This window comes from Dermacentor andersoni, chromosome 11 (assembly GCF_023375885.2).
Source record: "Dermacentor andersoni chromosome 11, qqDerAnde1_hic_scaffold, whole genome shotgun sequence".
Taxonomy (NCBI): Eukaryota; Metazoa; Arthropoda; class Arachnida; order Ixodida; family Ixodidae; genus Dermacentor; species Dermacentor andersoni.
The window spans coordinates 111205313-111226275 of NC_092824.1; the positions used below are offsets into that span (position 1 = coordinate 111205313).

A 20963-nucleotide genomic window follows, 5' to 3' on the forward strand; every position below is an offset into this window, starting at 1 on the left:
CTCAGCGCAACGTTCATCCCGTTCACAACGCAGGTCGTCGCAAGGCAAGAGCATTGAATATACTGAAGCAAATAAACAAGGACAAGATCGCAGCAAGCTTCGCGGACGCAGCTGCATACCGAGACGGCAAGGCTTTTGCGCTTTCCGTCGTGGACACGCTGGCCAAAGTCATCAACTGTGCTACTGTCCGGACGACGAACCCCGAGGTGGCCGAACAAGTGGCCATTGCACTCGCCATGCAAGACGGTCGGAGAGAAAGGGTGTATAGCGATTAGAATGTGACCGTAAGGGCATTCCAGAAAAGCCGGGTAGCCCGGCAGGTAATTCAAATTCTGAAAGGCGCCAAACACGGCGACACCTCCATACACTCCATCATTTGGTTCCCTGCCCACGTCGGGGCGATTGAGGTGGTTCCTCTGAATTTCAACGAGTCTGCCCACGAGGCTGCGGGTGGCTTTACCGACCGCGCTGCCCTCGGATCGGGCGACTCTCTCCCCGCACACAGAGACGCTCCTATCACGCACAATGAACTTACTAAATAATTTTACTTAAAGAGAAGGGTTTCCCGCCGCCTCACTCCAAGCTAAGCAGGCCGCAGGCGGTCACGCTCAGACTCTTCCAAACGAACTCCTACCTAAATCCGGCGTCCCTTAACAGCATATATCCCGAGATTTATGCGAACTGTTCTTGCGTGGCCTGTGGTGAGGTTGCTACTTTGCCTCATATGCTCTGGTAGTGCGGGTCGCTGGGCCCGAAGTTCACCAAGGAAGAGTGGGACGTGCTCCTGCGAAGTCCCGTCTTTGAGGACCAAATCCTGGCCGCCCAGCGCGCCCGCGATCGGGCCGGCAGACTATAGATCTGTAAGTCTCGTCGTGGGATTAGCCAGGTGCGCGTTTTATCGCGCATTGCTGGACCTAATAAAAGTTTATTCACGCACTCACTCACTCACTCAGCGCACGGGTGTTTTTGATGGTTTTGCATTTCGGTGCTAGTGGTGGTGGTGATCGATCATGGTGATCATCATGATAGATATATTTCGTTTACGGGAAAGGCAGAGAGGTTTGCCTCAGTTAGTGCTCTGTAGGCTTATATATATATATATATATATATATATATATATATATGGTCATACCATGATAAGCCAACAAACACTGACACCAAGGACAACATAGGGAAAATTACTTGTGCTTAATAAATGGAATGAAGAAACGATAGAATAATGGAAATTAAAGTGGATGAAAAAACAACTTGCCGCCGGTAGGAACCGAACCCACAACCTTCGCATTTCGCGTGCGATGCTCTACCAATTGAGCTACCGCGTCGCTGTTTTCCCATCCACTTTCTTGGGTATTTATGTGTACTAGTAGAGCCCTGGGAGTGTGTGCATATATATATATATATATATATAGGAGAGAAGAGAAGGGGTCCGATGAGTGGATGCGTAAAAGCATATAAAACAAACAAAAATTTCGTTTATTCACCTCTTCTTCACTGGCAGCCATTGCCACGAGCCGGCCCCTGCTTTCCTCGCGATCAGGCCGCGAACTCAACAGAAGAAGCGCGTGCCATCGCGTGCCCGCGATCCCGAAGATGAAACAGACTGAACGGTCCAAGGGCAAATCCAAAAAGCGTCGCGTTTCCAAATCAAGCCGGGTAAGCTATTCGCACTCGCTACACTGCATGCACGCCTATAGTTGTTACGTGCGTCCGTTTCTGGATGCTGTTTCACGTACAGAGCGTTGCACGTGTGCGCAAAGGCAGTGCTTGACGTATATGGCCGCCAACCCGCAGGTCGTTGGTGGTGCGCCACACGTTCGAGAGTCTATAGTCCGAACAACCTGCGATGTACCTACAGTGTGACGTGTAGTCTCCTTGACCAATTGTCGAAAGGCGAGGTGTTGTGGCAGAATCGTCGTTGGAGCTCGCAAAAAAAAAAAAAAAAAGGCTCGGTTCTGTGTGCGAACTTAGGCTGCAGTCACAGCCGTAAGCACGAGGTCGCTGGGTCGACTGCCAGCCACCGTATTTCGATCGGGAGGAAATGGAAAAACGCAGCCAGCACAACTTCATTAGCAGTGTGTTCAATGGGGCTGGTTGGTTCATCTTTAGAACAAAAACAGGAACAGCGCAACACAGGACGAGCGAGTAATAACGAGTAATAAGAGTGACAACTTCGTTAGATTTTCTCACACGGGATCTTTCCGATAATTCCTCTTCCCACTGGTATTCACATGGTGCTCAGCGTTTGCAGGCTATCTTTCTTCCAAGCGCCAACCAATGACAATGTTTCAGTGATCAACCGATAACCGCCATTTTCAGCGCGACGCGGCAAACGGTTTGGTATAACCTTAGCTACCGAGCACATCGTTAACTGGAACAAGCGAAGCATTCCATTGGCTGTTCAAGTGATTATCCCTGTTTGTTTCGGGCTACACCTTAGGGTGCGCTGCGCCGCTCAAGTGTGATTACTTTGAGAAGGCTACCAGTTGCGTTTGGTTGGTTTCACCTGGCGGCCCCGGAAAGTATGTGCCAGTGCTAGAACTACTGTGTGGAAAGCTGCTGCATTTTAAATGAAACTTCCCAGGCCAACTCTCTCGGACTTGGCTGACTGTGGGTACTACATACTGCTGCGCCTGCTGTCTCGCCGGCAAATCACGTGACAGCACTCGTATCTCGCATAACGAATCAGCTGTACTAACCATGCATAAGTGCCGGTGACCGGCTCTGTTCTCTACGGAATTACGCAGTGATACGACAAACGGTATATCTAAACATCCTCGGTGAAAGAAATATACGCCTTCAAGGCGAATAATTCCTTTATTAAAGCGAATCCTTTTGTGCTTCTTTTTCCCGAGGATTGGTGAGTGTGGTCGGTCGGCTTCTTGCCGAGTAAGGTGGACCGGTCTCGGAGGCAGTGAAATAGTGCTGATCCCGGAGATGATGCGATGACAGGCGGGCCCATTTTGCAGAGTGGAATTTCTGCAGTCACGTGGGTCATGTGGTGGACGTTTCCGCGTCTTGTCGACTTACTGCTGGCAGACACACGACCCTTACGCTGCAGAAGACGAACAGTCTCATATCATTTAATTATCACTTCACATAGAATCTAAAGCGTGCAATGGATATGCATAACGTATTGTTCAATTCAAGGTTTCTTTTGACTCTCGGCCGAGTCTATTTCTGTAAACGTTCGTCTCAAAGGGTGCATCACCTTTATCATCATTACTATCGCCATGCAGAAGGTGGAGCATTCGACCGCCTCCTCAAACGCTGACGAGCCGTTGAGGCCGACTCCGGAGAAGACGACTATCAGCGCTGGCCAGCCATCCGATACTGAAACACTCGCCGCGGCGGCCAAGAAAAACGGGGAGAAACGACTGTCACCCAAGCATTCAGCATCAACGTCGTCTCAGGTACAGTACCCGCTCGTTGCAACGGATTCGAGTAGTTAATACTTTCGAACCTAACAGACGGTAATTCTTGTTTTCTTACGTCAAGCTCCACTACCAATGCCAAGAAAACCTTGTCTGAGTGGATCCTGTGCTCGCAGGATGTGAGATACGATGCACGAAATTTAGGCCAATTGCTCGAAGTGGGCGCCTGAAAACAAGCCTGGCTGCTCCAGGGTTGAATAGGTTTAAATAAATGAGATGCGCTTGTGTCGTGCAGGAAGTATTACGAACTCGCCGGCGCGGGTATAGTATTCTGGTCAAGTCGCCAATGCCTGCGTTGCGATACTCGCATTCGGCCATTTTAGTCGCGCAGATTTCTGGATAGAGCTGTCTGGGCAGCATCGAAAGGTTCACATGTGCAAAACTGAGTAGCTTGCGTTTGAAGTTCAAGATCACCTCTGATGCAAGTGACAAGGCCTGGTGATAAGTAGGCAGACGTTGCGAAGTATACAAGGCTTACTAAGCGAGCGCTAACAAGACGGCCGGTTATACACTTTGTTACGCAGTTATTTTTCCAGATAAAGGGCGAAAAGGTTCCATTATAACACTAGTGATATTTAGGTGCCCTTGTCACCAGCCTTTGTGCTATACTGCATGACGCCGGACACAAAGGACTCCGTTTTCTGAATTAAGAGGGTACGTTGTAACGAGCTCTGACTGTATCATAAAGGATCATAAAATGGAAAGCTGGCGTGCACTTGAAAGTAGCACAGAGCTGCAAAGGAAAGCCCATATGAATTTTTTTTAGAAGAAAGGTCCTCAGCTGAAGAAAAATTCCTCCCGTTCCGGGTATCGGACCTAGCACCCCTATCATGACTCACCCTGGTCACTGTAGCTCTACCAACAGACCTCATTAGGAAAGTTGCGGATGGTAGGGCGAGAACGGGTCAATCGACAAGTTGAAGCACGGAGCAACATTACAGTTTCGTGCTACTTTCGGTGAGATGCCACGCCTCCTTATCATAAAACTTTCTCCACCTCAGGGATACCTCACGGATTTCTGGAGAATTCACTTGCTTGAACAGTAACTCATGAATAATGTTTACAGAGACCTGAAATTGGACACTGAACGTGTTCGTAAATCTCACAAGCAGTTTATAAAAGGCTCATCAACAGGAATTATTACGATGGCTTTCCGACAAAGAGGCAGCTGATCACTACGTCAAGAGTGGATGCTTAGGAGTGGCTGATCTAAGGTAGAATAATAAGTGTGGAAGGAGGTGAAGGGAGTCATCATAACAAATATAGAGCTGGGCGGTGGAGGAAAAGGGGACGCTGCGGAACATATATCACGACCAATTCCTGTGTCAGAACTTGTAGAGTACTGCACAGGCCCGGGCCAGACCCGGGCTTAGGAGCTTCGGGCTCGGGTCTGGCCCTCATTAGGTCCGGACATGCTATTTGCTACTCCACAAAAATGAAGACTATAAAAACTTGCAGCCCTTTGCCAATTTTAGGCCAGTGGTGCCTGTCGGTTTATGGGAGAGTCGAGGCAAGCAGGCAACGACACAGCTGCAGCTGGACGCTGCAAAGATTAGTGTGAATTAGCGGCGCTCTTCGGCCACGGAGAAAACGGTACCGGTGATAAACCACGCCAATTGTACGCCCCGCTTTTTAATGCGATCAGCATAATTTGCCTCCTCCAGGAACGTTTCATCTATCTATCTATCTATCTATCTATCTATCTATCTATCTATCTATCTATCTATCTATCTATCTATCTATCTATCTATCTATCTATCTATCTATCTATCTATCTATCTGTCTATCTATCTATCTATCTATCTATCTATCTATCTATCTATCTATCTATCTATCTATCTATCTATCTATCTATCTATCTATCTAATCTATCTATCTATCTATCTATCTATCTATCTATCTATCTATCTATCTATCTATCTCACGCCACGTGATCCAATCGCTGTCTACTAAACTTGAGCCACTACGTATGTCCTCGAGTTCATGGTAGTTCCATCGTTGTCATACAGTCATTATCATCCCGTTCTAGTCATGTCGTTCTCGTAACGCTGTCGTACCATCGTCATCATTTCAGAAACGTCATCAAATTTTCGTCAGGCCGCCGCCACTGTTCCACCGACGTCATTCCATTGTAACCATGCTGTCGTCATTCAATCGCCATTATGGCGCGGTTGGCATGCCATCTTGATTATGCCGCGGTTGGCACACCATCTTCGTCATTACGTCGTAGACGTACGGTCGTCGTCATGTATTTGTTGTCATACCGTGGCCGTGATACCGTCGTCGTCATTCCAGCTTTGTCATCTGATTTTCGTCGTACTGTTGTCGTCCCGCCATTTGCGTCATACAGTCGTCACGCTGTCGTCATCACGAAATCATCATCGTACACTGATCGTCATTCCATTGTTGCCAGGCCACCGTCTTCATGCTGCTGTCGCACCGTGGCCGTCATTTCGGAAATACCATCCAATTGTTGTCATGTCCTCATCTTCATACCACTTTCGCCCTTCCATCAACATTTCTCCTCCTTACCGTTATAATTGTGCTGTCGTCAATCGATCGTGATTACGCCACCGTCATCATGGCATTGTAATCGCGTCGAGGTTATTTATCGTCATCACTTCAGAATGATCCCATCGTCATTCCATCGTGCTCATAATACCTACGCCGTTCTATCGACGTCATTCCTTCGTAATTCCATTGTCGTCACTGCATGCGCCGTCGGCGTACCGTCCTCGTCCTACCATCGTGCGATAACCTTGGCGAGCGATGGTCACAACAAAGCGAGCCAGTCACGGGGACAGTGTACGTCGCCTATAGTCGAAGCACTTGGAACCTCAGGAGGACCACTACAGATCCTAAATAAAGGTGTTTTAGTCAATATATGGTGTGTCACTATGTATATAGTTGCTAGATTGCGAGAATGTTAATCGCACTAGCTTAGATAGCATCTTATGAGGCGTTCTTCCGGAATCCTTTCGTCTTGGCGACACTAAAAAACTCTGGTCAACATTGCTTACAGGTTACTAAGACCGCAAATTCCTTTAGGTGATCGTGATCAGGCGGAGACGGACGACCGGACGATCGATGGAGGCAGCGCTGTGAGTTTGACCGTGGTCCTGCCTATAAACAAGGGGAATCGCATTGGGGTTGTCTTCAAGAGTTGCTAGACATCACACACAGAGCCGAATCAACATGACGAAGTGTTTGAAAGATATTCGCATTGCAATGGCATTAAAGAGATTGGAAGCTATTCGGCACGGTGCGAGACTCGCTGCAAAAGAATTCACTAGACTCTCTTCAAGTATCCAAGCTATCCTTCGTAGAGCAACCACAAGAGGAATCAATAAGAGTAGTTTCGGTACAGCTGGCTATATCTTTCGAGAGCAGAAGGCATGCCTAGAGGCAGAGCATTCTGTAATATACTGATGCAGCACGTTAATATGTGGATTTTCGACAGCGGTCACTGACGTACCGCTTTGCACTACCTGTGCGTGCTCATATTAATGGAAAAACAAAAATTAAATAAATTTTCAGCAAGTTCTCAGAGCACCTAAATAAATTGGTAGCAAATCTATTCTGGAAAGTTCCTTGACCATACTTTTGAGTGTTAAGGAATAGTGCAACTCGCTACTGGTTTCTGTTATTTTTCTTGATTATTTGTTCGAACGAGTTGAATATTCTGTTGTAGTTATCGCACGATTAGTCCAACGAATTAAATTTAGACTTTCGAGTGTCCAATGTTCTTAGATAAATACTTTAAGCTTACGCGGATGCTGAAAAATTTCTTAACAATGGTGAGAGGAATCGGAAAAAGGAAACAATGCAGAAAATGTTATTGTCTCAGTGAATTTTTGTTTTGAATGCTATTTTCGCACAATAAGTGGCTCAACCCTCGTGTTCACAGTCCTGTACGTGTTTTTCTAGCAGTAGGTGAGTTTCCTGCGAATTTAATTGAACAAACAGATCACATTGGAATCTGACGGGGGGAAATCTACGTTGCCTACGTTGTACATGCACTCTACTGAAACAAAAGTAGACAGAGTCCAAATTTGCATATATTGCGAAACAAGGACGCTTAACTTGTCGACTGAAAAGCTGCCACTATCATAATGAAGCCGAATAAATCAATAAAAATGGCATGTTCCGTATGAAAATATGATTGTACGTGAGTGTTAGCTTAGCGGATCACCAATTTGTTTAATGAAGAAAGCGTCTGGTGCCCGTGTATTATAGTATTCCTTAAAGCCAATAGGCCAGCGTATATAAATTTACATTCGCGCCAAATTTATTGCCTCGAGTTCAATCACTGTACATCCGAATGATTACAAGAGATTCAAAAGTGAAGTGAAATGGCTGGTGGTGTATATGGGGAGTGTTCACCTATGCTATCGCTATAGTGAATTGCCGCACAACTATATAAAAAATGTAGTACAGCCTTTCATATCACACTTAAAGCACGAGCATGTTGACCAATGGATGCACTTCTCTACATCTTCCTCCCTAAACATAAGCAGGCGTTGTGCCGCTCCCGGCGGCTGTTGCGAGCCTGATCCCTCCATAATTTCCTAACGCGCCATCGTATGTGTTTTCATGCCAAATATTCGAATAATAATTTGTGCGTGTTCAGCTAGCAATGAAATGAAATGTTTATTGCTCTCACAGTTAGCCAGCAAGAGGGGGCGCAAGGCAAAAAGCTGCCTTGATGCAGCTCGAAGGCCGCCCGGCACAGTTGATAACATGAGAATATCTTCACAATAACCGAGAACTCGACCTATCTTCGTATAGGCACAAGAGTTAATGGGTCGAACACAACCGGGTCGGGCCAGGCCGGAATCTTTCGGGCCTGGGCAGAGTACGGGCCAGGTTTAAAATCACCGGGCCGGGCTCGAGCGGTCCGACGCATGGTACTTTCGGGCTCGGGCCGGGCCAGGCCCGGGTCTGAAATCCCTGCCCGTGCAGTGCTCTAGTCAGAAGTCACGGCATGCCTAAGGGAAGGGGAGAGTGGGGCGGGGCGCCATGTCCTTCCGTCAATTTGCATAGGTTTGTTGGTACTGCATTCTTAAATATATGGGCGCGAAAGGCACAAAATGGCGGAGCAGAACACGTACCACAAAAAAAAAGAGCACCTGCTTGGGATGAAGCACCCACTCTTGTAATGTTCAGTTACGCGTCTCTTCGTATTTTTCTTTGTCTTAGTTTGAGCAATGTCTTTGCGTGAGCGAGCACTTTATGCGTGAGCGAGCATCAAGGTCCCGCACGCCGGCCATCTTGTTCCTTCGCCAAGTCCATCGAAAGGATCCAGGCCGTCAAATGCACGGCAATTAATCCAGCCCCTATAACCGTACAGCGATCTTACTAAACTTCGCACCCTTGTTACTGTAGCTCTCATAGAGAAGGGGGATTTCGTGCACATGTTAACATTCTTTGGCCATTATTCCACCTGCTCGACCGGCATGTCATAAGCATATTGCAAGTGTCGCCAGCCTACTACACAATAGACTTAACGTAATAGCAGGTTCTTTAACGGTTTTGCTTTGTTGTTACCAACAGCTTAATATATCATTCTTTGAAGTTTATTGAATTCAGTGTCCTAGTGCACTGACAACAGCTTCCGGAAAGAGGTCACCTGGAATAAGGTAGTCAGTCGGGACGAGCTGCCAGAGTTCGTGATTGAAGAACAGGTTGCGCGCCGAACATCTGGCGTGGTCTTTCAAGAAACTGGCTTGAGTGCATGTAGCATTCTTCTGTTCAGTTTGGACTGCAGGAGACATACCCGCACGTCTGCCCCAGGCCTTTCGATGCAGGCATCAATAGTTCGTCACCAGAACGCGCTGAGCGCTATTGCCCGGCTCATTTAGTTGGTGAAATATTGGTCGAGAACTGAGAAAGTCATTCGCTGCAGTCTTTTGGGCATGCTGATTTTGCAGCCATACATAAGAACCTCATTTACTTCGGCGAAGCGGTACTTTAAGAATGCTCCGTGATGCCAAGCTAGAGAGAAAGCCCAATCGCCAGTGATTTCGAGTCAAGTACACACTTGGTGACAGAAGTTATGTAACTCTTTTCTTACAGATCTCTAGCAAAAATACTGGTAAAACAAGGAATAAAATTTGCGTTCCCCACGCACTGTGGGAATCGATGTAAGCGAAGCTTTCTGTGCTGTTTCCATTGACTGAGGATAATTAGCTGTTATTTTGACGGTGAATGTTTCATTTCTTCAGCGTTTAGTGCAATACGAGAGTGGTGAATTGATGTTAAAGGTTACCTTGCGTGCACCACTGCTGTTTGCGTAGTACACAGAACACACAGGGAGACGTGTTTGCTTCATGCGTTGTTGTGCGCTATAGTTAATTATCTCTGAGAGGGTTTAACAATATAATTGTCTCACATGGTACATCACAACGTGGACGTACTTAACATTAATTGAACTGTGGGGCTGTACGTGCCAAAACCACAATCGGATTATGAGGCACGCCGTATAGTGGCAGACTCCGGATTGATTTCCACACCCTGGTGTTCTTTAACGTGCACCTAAGTCTACGTGCAGTAGCGTTGTTGTATTTCACTCCTGTCGAAATGCGGCCGCCGCTGTCGGAATTGAACCCTTGACCTCGAACAATGCCATAACCGCGACGCTACCGCGCCGGACACACAGTGTTGACGTGCAACCGCTTCCGTAGTGTCACCTAGACCCCACGGTGCTTTAATGCGGCTCTGCTTCTGCACGTCCTGTGTAAGTTGTCTGCTTGACAAATTTGCATGTTTATTTTTGAGAAATAGCAGAAACGTACCGTATCATACCTTCAGTTTGCCCTCAACCACTGTCGTGTCAATAGATAGCGTTTCCTTGCCTACTCGCGTCATCTCAGTGAAGGTTTCGTTGCTTCCCCGCCCTATGCGGGAGCTGACTACTGGATGCTGCTGCCTTGCTGAGTAGACAACTTCGGTAACTGAGTGCGTGCCACTGGTTATGCGCCCATTCCTGCCCAATCCTCCAGAGTATAGACATGTGCCACTGTGGCACAAATGGCATAGCAGACGTAAATGTACTCGGATATGTGTCGTGCTTCTCTGTGCATACAGCTCCCAACATTTTCTCTCGACGTACGTCATCATCACCTTCGTCCTCATTTCGGCTGTACTCGTTTCATCTGATACTGTTACTGCCTCGCTAACTCAAAAACAAGCTTCGCGTAATTTAAATGTGTGTGCTTTCATTTTTTTCCTTTAGAATGAATCAGACTGTTCTCGTAGGGAAATAAGTTGGTCGTTGTCGATGGTGTTACCCGTGGTACGGTACGTTTGTGACACCCTATTGGTTTTATATATGTGGTCAAAACTAAGCCGGAGCCTCATAACCTACTGTGCAGTTTTAGCACGTCAAAACCGCATAATTTAACTTAATCATTGTTCGAAGGTACTGAGAGATATCTTAGGTGGCGAGAAGCCTCGATATTCTTGTGGCTCTACAGCAGGTGAAAAGTGCGTGCTCTGCCACTGGGATATATATGATGCCACTCGCGTAAGACCCGACTTTAGTTCCGTTTAATCAACACAAATCTATTATGAGTTTATTTATGCACTGTTGTCATCAGGCGATGCCAAATAAAAGCTGGTAAAAAACACATACGTGTAAGTAAAAAGCTTATGATCGAGATCTCTTAACATTGGTATCACTTTGTGTCACCAATTGAGCTTTAGCACTTTCTATAATACATGCCGTAGGTTTAACGTACGATTTGCTTTTCGTAAACGTGAACATTTAACTGAGTCGACAATATGGCTAGGTAAATGGAAAGGGCAGAGGTTCATGGTTGGCGGCACCGTACCGCTATATATACGTTGCACGAATGCCGGCAATACAGCGCTGACCTTGAGTCGCATCTACTTTCACTGTGATACCATGAATCGAGTGATGTGCAGATGTTCAACACAATCGCTGTTCAACGTAGATAAACGTCTTCAGATTTCGCATCTCGTATAACAGATCACAAGTAGTCGTTTCTTTCAATTCCAGGCACAACATAGACGCGGCAAGACTCACAGCATCTCCACCGGTCCCGCGTCGTTAACGCATCAAAGCAAAGCCGCGCACGAAGCTCAAGCCGGTCAAAGAGGCGTCAGTACTTCATTGCTGGGCCAGGCTGTGATGTCATCGATGTCAACGTCGACATCCACAGGAGGTGGAACCGTGTCATCGGAGAGCTCGCCAAAGTCCTGCAATCCGGGCGAGGCGACCATCGAAGGGCGAGCCAGCCAACCAGCCACCGCACCTGTCAATATGGCTCAGTCGAAGCAGGTCGGAGAGCAAGCGTCAGCGCAGCCCAGTGGCCAGGTCGCCGTCGGTGTGGCCCCGGTACCAAAGAAGAAAGAAGCTACACCGATGGTTGAATATATCGAGACGCAGCCACAAGCGCAACCGAAGGTCCAACCAGTCAAAGAGGAGCCACCAAAGGCGGCGCCACCGAGCAAGCGTGCTCATACTCAGACGGCGATCAATGAGGTGACGCAGCCTCTGATAGATCCAGTGGACAAGCCGGTGCCACCGGCGTTGGCACCAGAGACTAAGGCAGACGCGAAGCCCGAGACGCAAAAACCGAAGCGGGAAAAGCAGCAGACGGTGGACAGTGTACAGACCGATACGCCACCTCTGACACAGCTTCAAGAAGAGCGTGCTCCCGTCCTTGTAGACGCGGCGACGCAGTCCTGCACTCTCACCACAGCCGTACAGCCAGCGCATCGGAATGCCGCAGTCGACACGGGAACGGACGCTCCCAACGACTTCTGGCTGGCCCACAGTAACGACCCGGAGCTTCCTTTCGCCTCCGCAGAGTACACGTCGCCACCAGAGGGCGTGGTGGCCAGTGCCAAGGTAGCGGCGGTGAGAGGCGCCCAGAAGGCTGATCGCAAGCGCTTCGAGAGCACGGCTACTGGTGAGGCCCCTGAGGATGTTTAGTACATACAAGATTACGTACGCGAATCTCTGTTTAAAGGCTTCACTCGGTGTCTGTAGCGACCGGACACCGCCATGTGATCACCATTATTATAGCATCATTATAGTGATCACAACAATGACAATGGCAACATAGCGCTCGTGATGACACATTCAGCAAACGAACGACGTATATGAAATATCACTCGCTAAGAACTTCACGCTGTATCAATCCTTTTCTCTTCATTTCAAGTTTTGCGAATATTTATTGTGGCTCTCTCTTCATTCTTAACCATTCTTCGGTAGATTATAGTTAGCTAGTAATTAACACGTAATCCTTGTCTTACTGGCATCAATGTTGGCTTATTTTAACTTGTAGTACTTTACATTTTTATTCAAACAAACAAGACTGATGGTACACAGGAAGATGGAGACGAAACGCTTAACAGTGGTTGAACAAAGGAAGTTTCTGAGCAAAAACTACATTGTTGCGCTGACGATGACAAGTCCCCATGTCTAAACGTTGGCTCTAGCGACTTCCTTTGTTGATTACATTGCGGTATTTGTGTTTGCTTCTACGGCCCGATTTCTAGCCTATGTACTGCAATGGGTACGCGCCGTAGTTAAGGTCATAGTTCCATCCCGCATCCATTCCATGGTGTATATCACCGATTACTTGGGTTATGCCACAATCGCGATCCGCCAACGACGATATTCAACATTCCAGCCGAATGCGTTCGGAAAGTTCAAAGCGTGGTGCTATGCTGCAGGGGGTGTCGGCCGCAAATCCATGGCCGCGACTACTGAAGCGGGCGGCGGGGCCACTACGGAAGCGACGGTCATGTTGGACGTGAACCCGTACGTGCGCTACCCGCTGCTCATCATGAACCTCCTCATCTGGTTCATGGGTGTGACACTACTGCTGGTCGGAGCGTACGCCTACGTGGACACCTGGACCAAGTCGGATATCCCGTCGCATTCGACTTCCTACAACATCTACAGGTACGTGTGCAGTTCTCCAAGAGAAAATACTGCCCAATTGAAAGTGCTTGCTTCAGGTACAAGTGCTTCTGCTAATATTAGTGAGAAGCACGTTAAATTGGAGTTTGTTGGTAATGAATAATTTTCCTAGAACAGCGTGAGCAAAACAAACGCACAGTGAAGGCAAATGAAAATGCGACCGCTGGCTTATGACTGAATATTTATTCAGAAAACACATATTATGAAGCGCACGTCTGTGCTCGTCTCTATTTCGCAAACCGTTTCCCACTGAAGTGCAAGATAAGGATGCCTTCAGTCAAAGCCACGATTGCGGGAAGGCGTGTTCCTATGCCACGACCGCTCAGTCTCAAGCACACTGTCGTTTTCCAGAGAGCGTTTCACGTCTTCCTATCCAGCGACAATCAAATTCATTGCCAAATCCAATTCAGCCGAATGAAATTCGGCTTCATATCCAGTTCCGATCCCATTATGAGACCAAAAGCAGAAATAAAAGCGAGACTTCTTCACGGGTGCTTAAGCACAAGTTCTCGTATCGTGTGCTCATCTCCTCCTTCCCTATCACTTGACTTGCTGCTTACTTAAATTAAATATCATCACGTGTCTCATTTCTCCCTCCCCCTAATCACCCCGTCAGCCTAGATCGCTATTGTCCTGCCTACTTTGAAAACCGAGCAGTCACGGTGCGTATTTCTCTCCTTGCTTTCTCACGACAGCATGTTCGTGATCAAGATGGAGATATCGGTGATGCTGTTCGGCATGGTGACCATGTCGTTGTCGTTCTGCGGCTGCGTCGGCGCGCTGCGCGAGAACACCTGCCTGCTGAATATCTACTCGTCGTTCATCACTGCGCTGCTGCTCATCAACCTGGTCGTAGGCCTCATCGTCTTCTTCCTGCCGTCGCAGATCAAGAAGCTTCTCTCCGAGACTTTCTCCATGGAGCTAATCGTCCACTACCGGGACTCGCCGGACTTCCAGAGGCTCATGGACAGCATACAGGTGTGCTGCGCACGTTGGAGGGGTGGCACACACTAGGGGAAGAAGGAGAGGGAAGGAAGAGTGGGGTCTGCTACCACATGCAACTCGTCATGCTCGTCTAAGTGAACGCTGCAACGCTTTCCAAAGTGGGCCAGAGAAGAGAAAATCAAACAGATATATATGTAGGTGCATGCATGCCTGCCGTAAAAAGCCGTGAGACGACCAACCTTCGCAAGGCAGCCCACCATCGTTTTTGGCATGCTTTTACCTGTTGAGAAACCACCATCAGATTATTTAGTTACCCTGTAATTTAATATTGCACAAGCAGACCGGATGGCTTCGTCAAAAAGAAGGAGTATAAGTGAATAACGAACGACTTGCATTGTGCTAAAGAAAATCGGGAGTGAAATCACTGTTGAAAATACGCCATGAATGTGTTACACCCAGTTGAGTGAGTACTGAGCCTTCGTTTTAGAGTCAGTATAATAGTCTTACCATTCATGAACTGGCACCATGCTGCACCTCTGGAATACGGGTATCTATACAATATAGTCGGCTGTGAAGTTCAATCGGATGTAGATAAATCCGCTTTTAAAAACGTGCAAATCGCACTTCGTCTGCGCTGCCATTGCTTGTCAGGCGAACCGCAAACTGCGACTGGGCGATTGCAGGAGCGGATGCAGTGCTGCGGCATCTCGAGGAGGAACTTCAGGGACTGGAACGCCAACATGTACTTCAACTGCTCCCGCGCCAACCCGAGCAGTGAGCGCTGTTCCGTTCCTTATTCGTGCTGCAAGCGCAACAGTACCGAACAGGTTCGTGCATTTCTATCCGTCACGTGTTCGGCCATTTCACAGAGATCTTTTACGGCCTCCTACATATTAGTATCTTTTTTGAGAACCCTCTAACGGCAAACATGTGTTCAGCGGCGCGCCATATATTACAAGCATGGCGCATTCTTACAATATAATGGTGGTGAAAACAATGAAAGGGTGCACACTAAGGCTTTGTACATTGGCATTTTCGTTGCCTCTCATTGTAACCGTTCTCGGTAAAAAATTTACAGGTTGTATTGAACTTGAAAACATGGTTTCTACAAGTGACACCGCAGCGGTTTCTACAAGGGAATCATATCTCTGTAAATTCGATTTCGCAAGTCATATCGGATGATCTTTTCTTTCTGTGTGGTAAGAAAGTTTTTAAAAGATTTAACGGTTGCGAGTATTATTTCCTCACTATTGAACATTGGCAGTGTGGTGGACGTGCTATATGGGTTGGAGGCCATCGCAGTCCGTAAATAATTGAATTTAGATAATTTAAATTACTCCTTTAAAGGTCACTGTTGCATATGCAGTGGCAGTATTGCGTGGGAACGTGCAGGAGATGTTTGCCTACAAAAATATATGTTCCTCTGCTCCGATTACGAAACTGGACGCTCCCGCCACGTTATATTCGATGCCCTTAATTGTGATGCAAGCACTTCACTGCGATAGGAGCCTGACACATACAGTCCGTTGTCACGCGCTTCTAGCATCAGCGACGGTCCAGCGCAGACAGATGAGCGCTGCGAGATACGGCATGCATCACAATACGGAAAGCATCACATGGGCACCGCTTTAGGAGTTCTTGTGCGCCATGCTTCGCTATGGTAGCGCGGAAAAGGTTATAACAAGTGTGCGTTGTTGAGGGTCTGGTGACACAACACGCAAACGCTAAACACGCTCTACTCTTCTTGATCTGAAGTGTTATATTTGCGCGAATCATCGGAGCCGGTTAATTACTCAAGAACGATCCGTGACTCGCGTTGAAAATATCTGTCCGCGCCCAATCGTACAACAATCACAGGTGCATCGCGATGCGGCGACGCAGGTGGTGAGCCTCTCGTGCGGCCGCAACGTCCTCAACATGACCGACTACGACGCCTGGTTCCAGGTGTACACGGGCAACTGCCTCGACTCGGCGCACCGATACGTGCGCGAGAACGTCACCATCATCACGGGACTCTGCCTCGTCTTCGTCATCGTGCTCGCCTTCGTGCAGATGGTCACGCAGGCGCTCATCGACGAGATACTCATCATTCGCCGCATCTACGAGAAGTTCTACGAGCGAGCCTACGACATTCGCGCCGCCCAGGAGCAGACCGAGCCGTCGGCCAACTAACGGGCGCTACAGCTGCAGCCACGGCAAAGTCGAGAGGTCCACGCGCACGGTATTACAGAAGGCAGACCATTTACGTGGGCTCATACGCAAGAACAATCTCGGCAACTTGGTTCGGTCCCGGTCACTACGTTAGTGCGCGTTGATGTCTGTTAGACGCTGGAAGTGTTCGTTAGTGTCAATGAAGTATACTGTTAATATACAAGCTATGCCAGAGAACTGTACAACCACGTTGCGTTCTTTTTTGCGGCGTCTGGAGGAGCACAATCTGTTGGTGACGATGAACTGCAGATGTACCGCACAGTTCACTGGATTGTCACAAGTCCCACGAGACGTTGCTAGAATCTACAGGGTCATTAATGCGTGGTAATTGCTTTGACAAGGTCACTGGCCAAAGCAGACGTTATCGGTGACCCTTGTAGTTAGCTGTAGATGCGCCTTGCGAGACGTTGTTGCAACAAGGCTGGGCTCTGGGTAACGCCTTGTTATGATCTCTGCAGCAGCAGAAGCTGACAATGACCAGGAAGTTCAGTGAAGGTGTTTCGAAAAGCACAGGGCAGCGAGCCCGCACCCTTCGGTCAAGTGTACTACGGTTGGTATTCCGTGGGCTGCGCAGCGCCGCACACTTCGTTGTCGTGTAGATATGTTGTGTATAGACGATGTTTAAAAGGATTATGACGTACCAGCAATTGTCTTCGCTATACTGAGCAGGTGCGATACCTGTGAGCGCATTTTGTGTTTGCATTCTTTTAGGTTTTTAGCGTGCATCTGTTGCCATCTGTTGCCATCGTGGATATACGGGTACCTCGACGGGAATTGTATTTGTCTATATGCGATAAACGAGTCAGTGCTTTACAGATTGCGTATTTGGTATTTTTATTATAAGCTTTAACGGAAGTGCTACACCTTCGGCCCTTCGCATGCCTTGACCATTCATCGTTTACTTTGCCTCGCCTATGCGCTGGGTTCTCTTTCCACCGTTCCTTTCTTCAGCGAGAATTCGCATACGTATACTTACAGCTGTGCGCATTTCGTAGTTAATTCTGATTAGTTCTTGCAGCAAATAAAATTACGCGATAGTAACTCCGATTTCGGCACGCCCTAAACATTTTCTTGCGTGGTGGGTCAATAAAGCAACGCTGTATACCTTTTGGTATGCTCCCTGAAACAAGACCATCACCGGGCGTAGTGGTTACACTTGTATCACGTTTGCAATGACCATTGCTCTATTAAAGCCTACGAAATGGTCTCTAAAACATCATTTTCGCAACGTACGAGCATGACGCATTTTTTTTTCTGCAGCCAGGCATATTGTAACACTGCTTAACCGTGAAACAGTGACGATATACAAAGTGCCAAGCGTTCCCTGCTCGCTGGTTGCTCTTACCGTTGCCGATCTACAGGAGTCTAGAATTCTGCTAGGGCCTTGAGCTGCTTTCTCGGCGTACCGAGTTCGTAGCTAGTTCGGCAACAGCTACAAATTAGCTCCAAGGATGCTGTCATGAAGATGCAGACATAAAAGGGGAAAATTTTCATCACCCTGAGAGAAAAACAAGGCTACAACGGTGTATTACAATTTTGTTGTTCTGGCCTCGAATAACGGCAATTCCGCGACGGGGATCGGCCACAATGGCTGACAATTTTTACGTTAAACTTCTTTTATTTCGGTCAGCAGAGGAGTCGCTAGAACTCCATACAACGAAAACATGTAATATTGAGCTTTGACTATTCGCACCTAGATGGCGCGGTGAAGTTTTGCGCTTTGCGGATCATCGTTGTTTTCACGCACTAAAACTCTATCGAACAGCGTCAAGCAAAGGTTAAGCGTGCGATAGACGCTAACGCAAGCATTTTACGCTAGACTAAAACTGTTTAGACCGCACCACCCACGAGCGTTATTTTGGTGTGGTTGCGAAAAGAAGCCATCACTCGATCATGCACGAGTTACGCGCACAGATGGCGCCATTGTCACGCCTTGCATGACTCAGTTGGAGCTAAATAAGCCCGGCATTACATTTGTCGATCCAAGTGCAAGTGGTCGCGTCTGAGAGAGACTCAAAGTTCACTCTGGTCATAGTAGGCATAATCCATCAACCTCTAACCTAATGTGTTCATCAGGTGTTATAAGGCTGACAAGCGTGCAGTGTGCAGTTCGTTGCAGAAATTTGGCGGTTGCTCGGCTGTGGCAACCCCGCGTTCGACACGTAGGGAACAAATGGCCTGAAGAGAGACGGACAGAAGAACGGAGGGATGCCGATTCGCGCCCACCACCTTTGACTACTGCGGGCCCACTACGAATATGGAGCGAGCGCGATTGCAAGAGTAGACCGTAGGGGCACCACTAACTCTACCATAAGTTAAGCATGTATGTTTTGTAATGCGTGAATAAATGTAACTTGTGCATTTGGTTAAGTCATTTGTGTACATACTAGTGACCGATACAGCCTACCCGATATTTCTCTTTCCTTTCATGAACTTTCCTCCAACTCGCGGGCTTCTGCAGAACTGATTTATCATATAAAGTGTCCATGGGTTTCTACCTCTCGATTAATTCGACCTTACCATGCGATCTGCTGGCCTCGTAATTAGCTCAGAGTGGAGCCACCACACTGGAAGGGCGTTTGTTCCGGGTTCGATGCCCCTGGACCAAGAGGAATTTTTCTTCAACTGCGAAGCTTATCGAGAAACCAGGGGCCCTATAGCGTAAAACTATTCCAATATGTATTTAGTCCAATCTCCTGACGTCAAATTTGCGTAAACGCTGACGCAAGCGTCGGGCGGTCACCCGCAGGGTTGTCTGAACAGACCAATCAAACGCGCTCCTCGTTCAAAGGAGGTCACTTTTGTTTGCTTGAAAAACGAATAACATTGCTTACACTGATGGGCTTGTCTTATCTAATTGGCTGACAAGAGGCGAAGAGCACGCTCAAGTGGAGAGGTATTCGATGGGGCCGAGCCACTGCAATGAAAATCGATAACAGGACAAAGAGGCTGGTGCCGGCGTCTGCGATTGGTCTACTTTCCCTTACTTAGCTTGCGGTGGCTGGTCAACAATCGCGGAGGCATGCAACGGAAGCTTAAGAATGACGCTAAAACGGATCCTCAGCAAAGAACGAGGCCGTAAACGTGCCGAAAGTGCTCGAAAACCTTACATGGCCATGCAAAAAGTTTATAATTTATTATATACGCAAATAAACCTATGCTCTCCGGCAGGTGCGAGTAGCCAGTGCCTGAGCGATCAGCTGCAGCCATTTTTTATTCCTTTCGGAACGGGGCAGTCGGCGGCTATTCAGAAGAAAACTCAGTTTTGTTCGGCATATTAATGCATCTTTAACGCATGCACGTCACTTGAACGCGGTGAGTTTTTGCGGTTTTGTGACGTCGAGTGACAGGCAGGTGAAGTGGGCGCAGCCCGAAAGCTTTTGACCAACGCCCGAGTGCTAATGGCGAAAAGGCGTCGAATCAGAAATAACTATTTTTCTATTGTTCGGTCAAATCATGCATAATCAGTGTGCGCACGTCATATCAGATGGGAAGCTATCGCGGTTTTCGTGACGTCGCGTGGCAGACAGGTGAAGTGGGGGTGGTCCAAAAATGTTTTTGACCAATCGCGGAGAGCTGATTGCAGAATTGGAATAGAAAAGTTTTTAATAGTTTTACGTTATAGCGCCCCAGCATTGGTTCCTTTTGTAGCTTCGTGGCTGTACTCTCAGATAGACGATATTTTAACCCATTCACGAAACTTCCTCCAACTTGCGGACTTCGGCAAATTGATTTTGGCAGACGCTTTCGCGTTCCGCTAGAATTGACGAGGCGAGCCTCAACTGCGTTGAGGCAGCGCCGTATCGTCGTTTTATACCTTCTTGTGTACTTGTCTTGTAGTGCGCTGTAACGAACCTTACTATGAATCCCAACCAACTGGCCCAACTTACCGTTTTGATGTGTAGTAAAAGCAGCACAAAAGGAACGGCACACAGGACGCTCTGTCTTGCGTTGCCGTTCGTTTTGCGTCGCTTTTACTACGAAGGTCAACCAACTCGCCAAGTTTTACTCTATTTGCTCAACTGCAAGACCTCGGAAGAAACATTTTCTTGGAATTTTCGACGAAGTTGACTGGAATAAGACGCAGTGATGTTTTGCATGTCAGCGATAAATCCTTGATACAACTCGAGGTGGCTCCGTTCGGCTTCACATAAAGCCTTGAACACTGACTCGTAGACATTCTAGACACGTGAATAAAAGGTCACGGAGTACTGCATGTTGCTGTTCAAGCACTTTTGTGCCTGTTTCGGTTCATGTGTCCATGTGAACAACGAAGACACACAGCCTTTGACAAAAGAACCGACGTCTTTAGGAACATGTGTTGCTGAATCCTGGTTGCCCCGTGTGGCGTCCTTGGAACTCGGGGCGCCAGAAAGCTCTCGAGGGAGAGGAGCAATTAATCGCTCGTGCAAGTATTCCTC

At 47.7% G+C, this 20963-nt stretch overlaps 2 protein-coding genes across 3 annotated transcripts in view; one reads left to right on the top strand and one right to left on the bottom strand.

Annotated features, from left to right (window-relative positions):
• Window positions 1-20963, bottom strand: part of LOC126539497 (pancreatic triacylglycerol lipase-like) — an 80081-nt gene that overhangs the window by 20236 nt on the left and 38882 nt on the right. The gene's annotated exons all lie outside the window — the stretch shown is intronic.
• LOC126539485 (uncharacterized) lies at window positions 11071-17357 on the top strand. The gene is made up of 5 exons (XM_050186348.3): window positions 11071-12367; window positions 13137-13368; window positions 14082-14364; window positions 15015-15158; window positions 16213-17357. Exons 1-5 carry the CDS (start codon window positions 11584-11586, stop codon window positions 16501-16503), a joined length of 1734 nt encoding a protein of 577 aa, XP_050042305.1. The 5' UTR covers window positions 11071-11583; the 3' UTR covers window positions 16504-17357.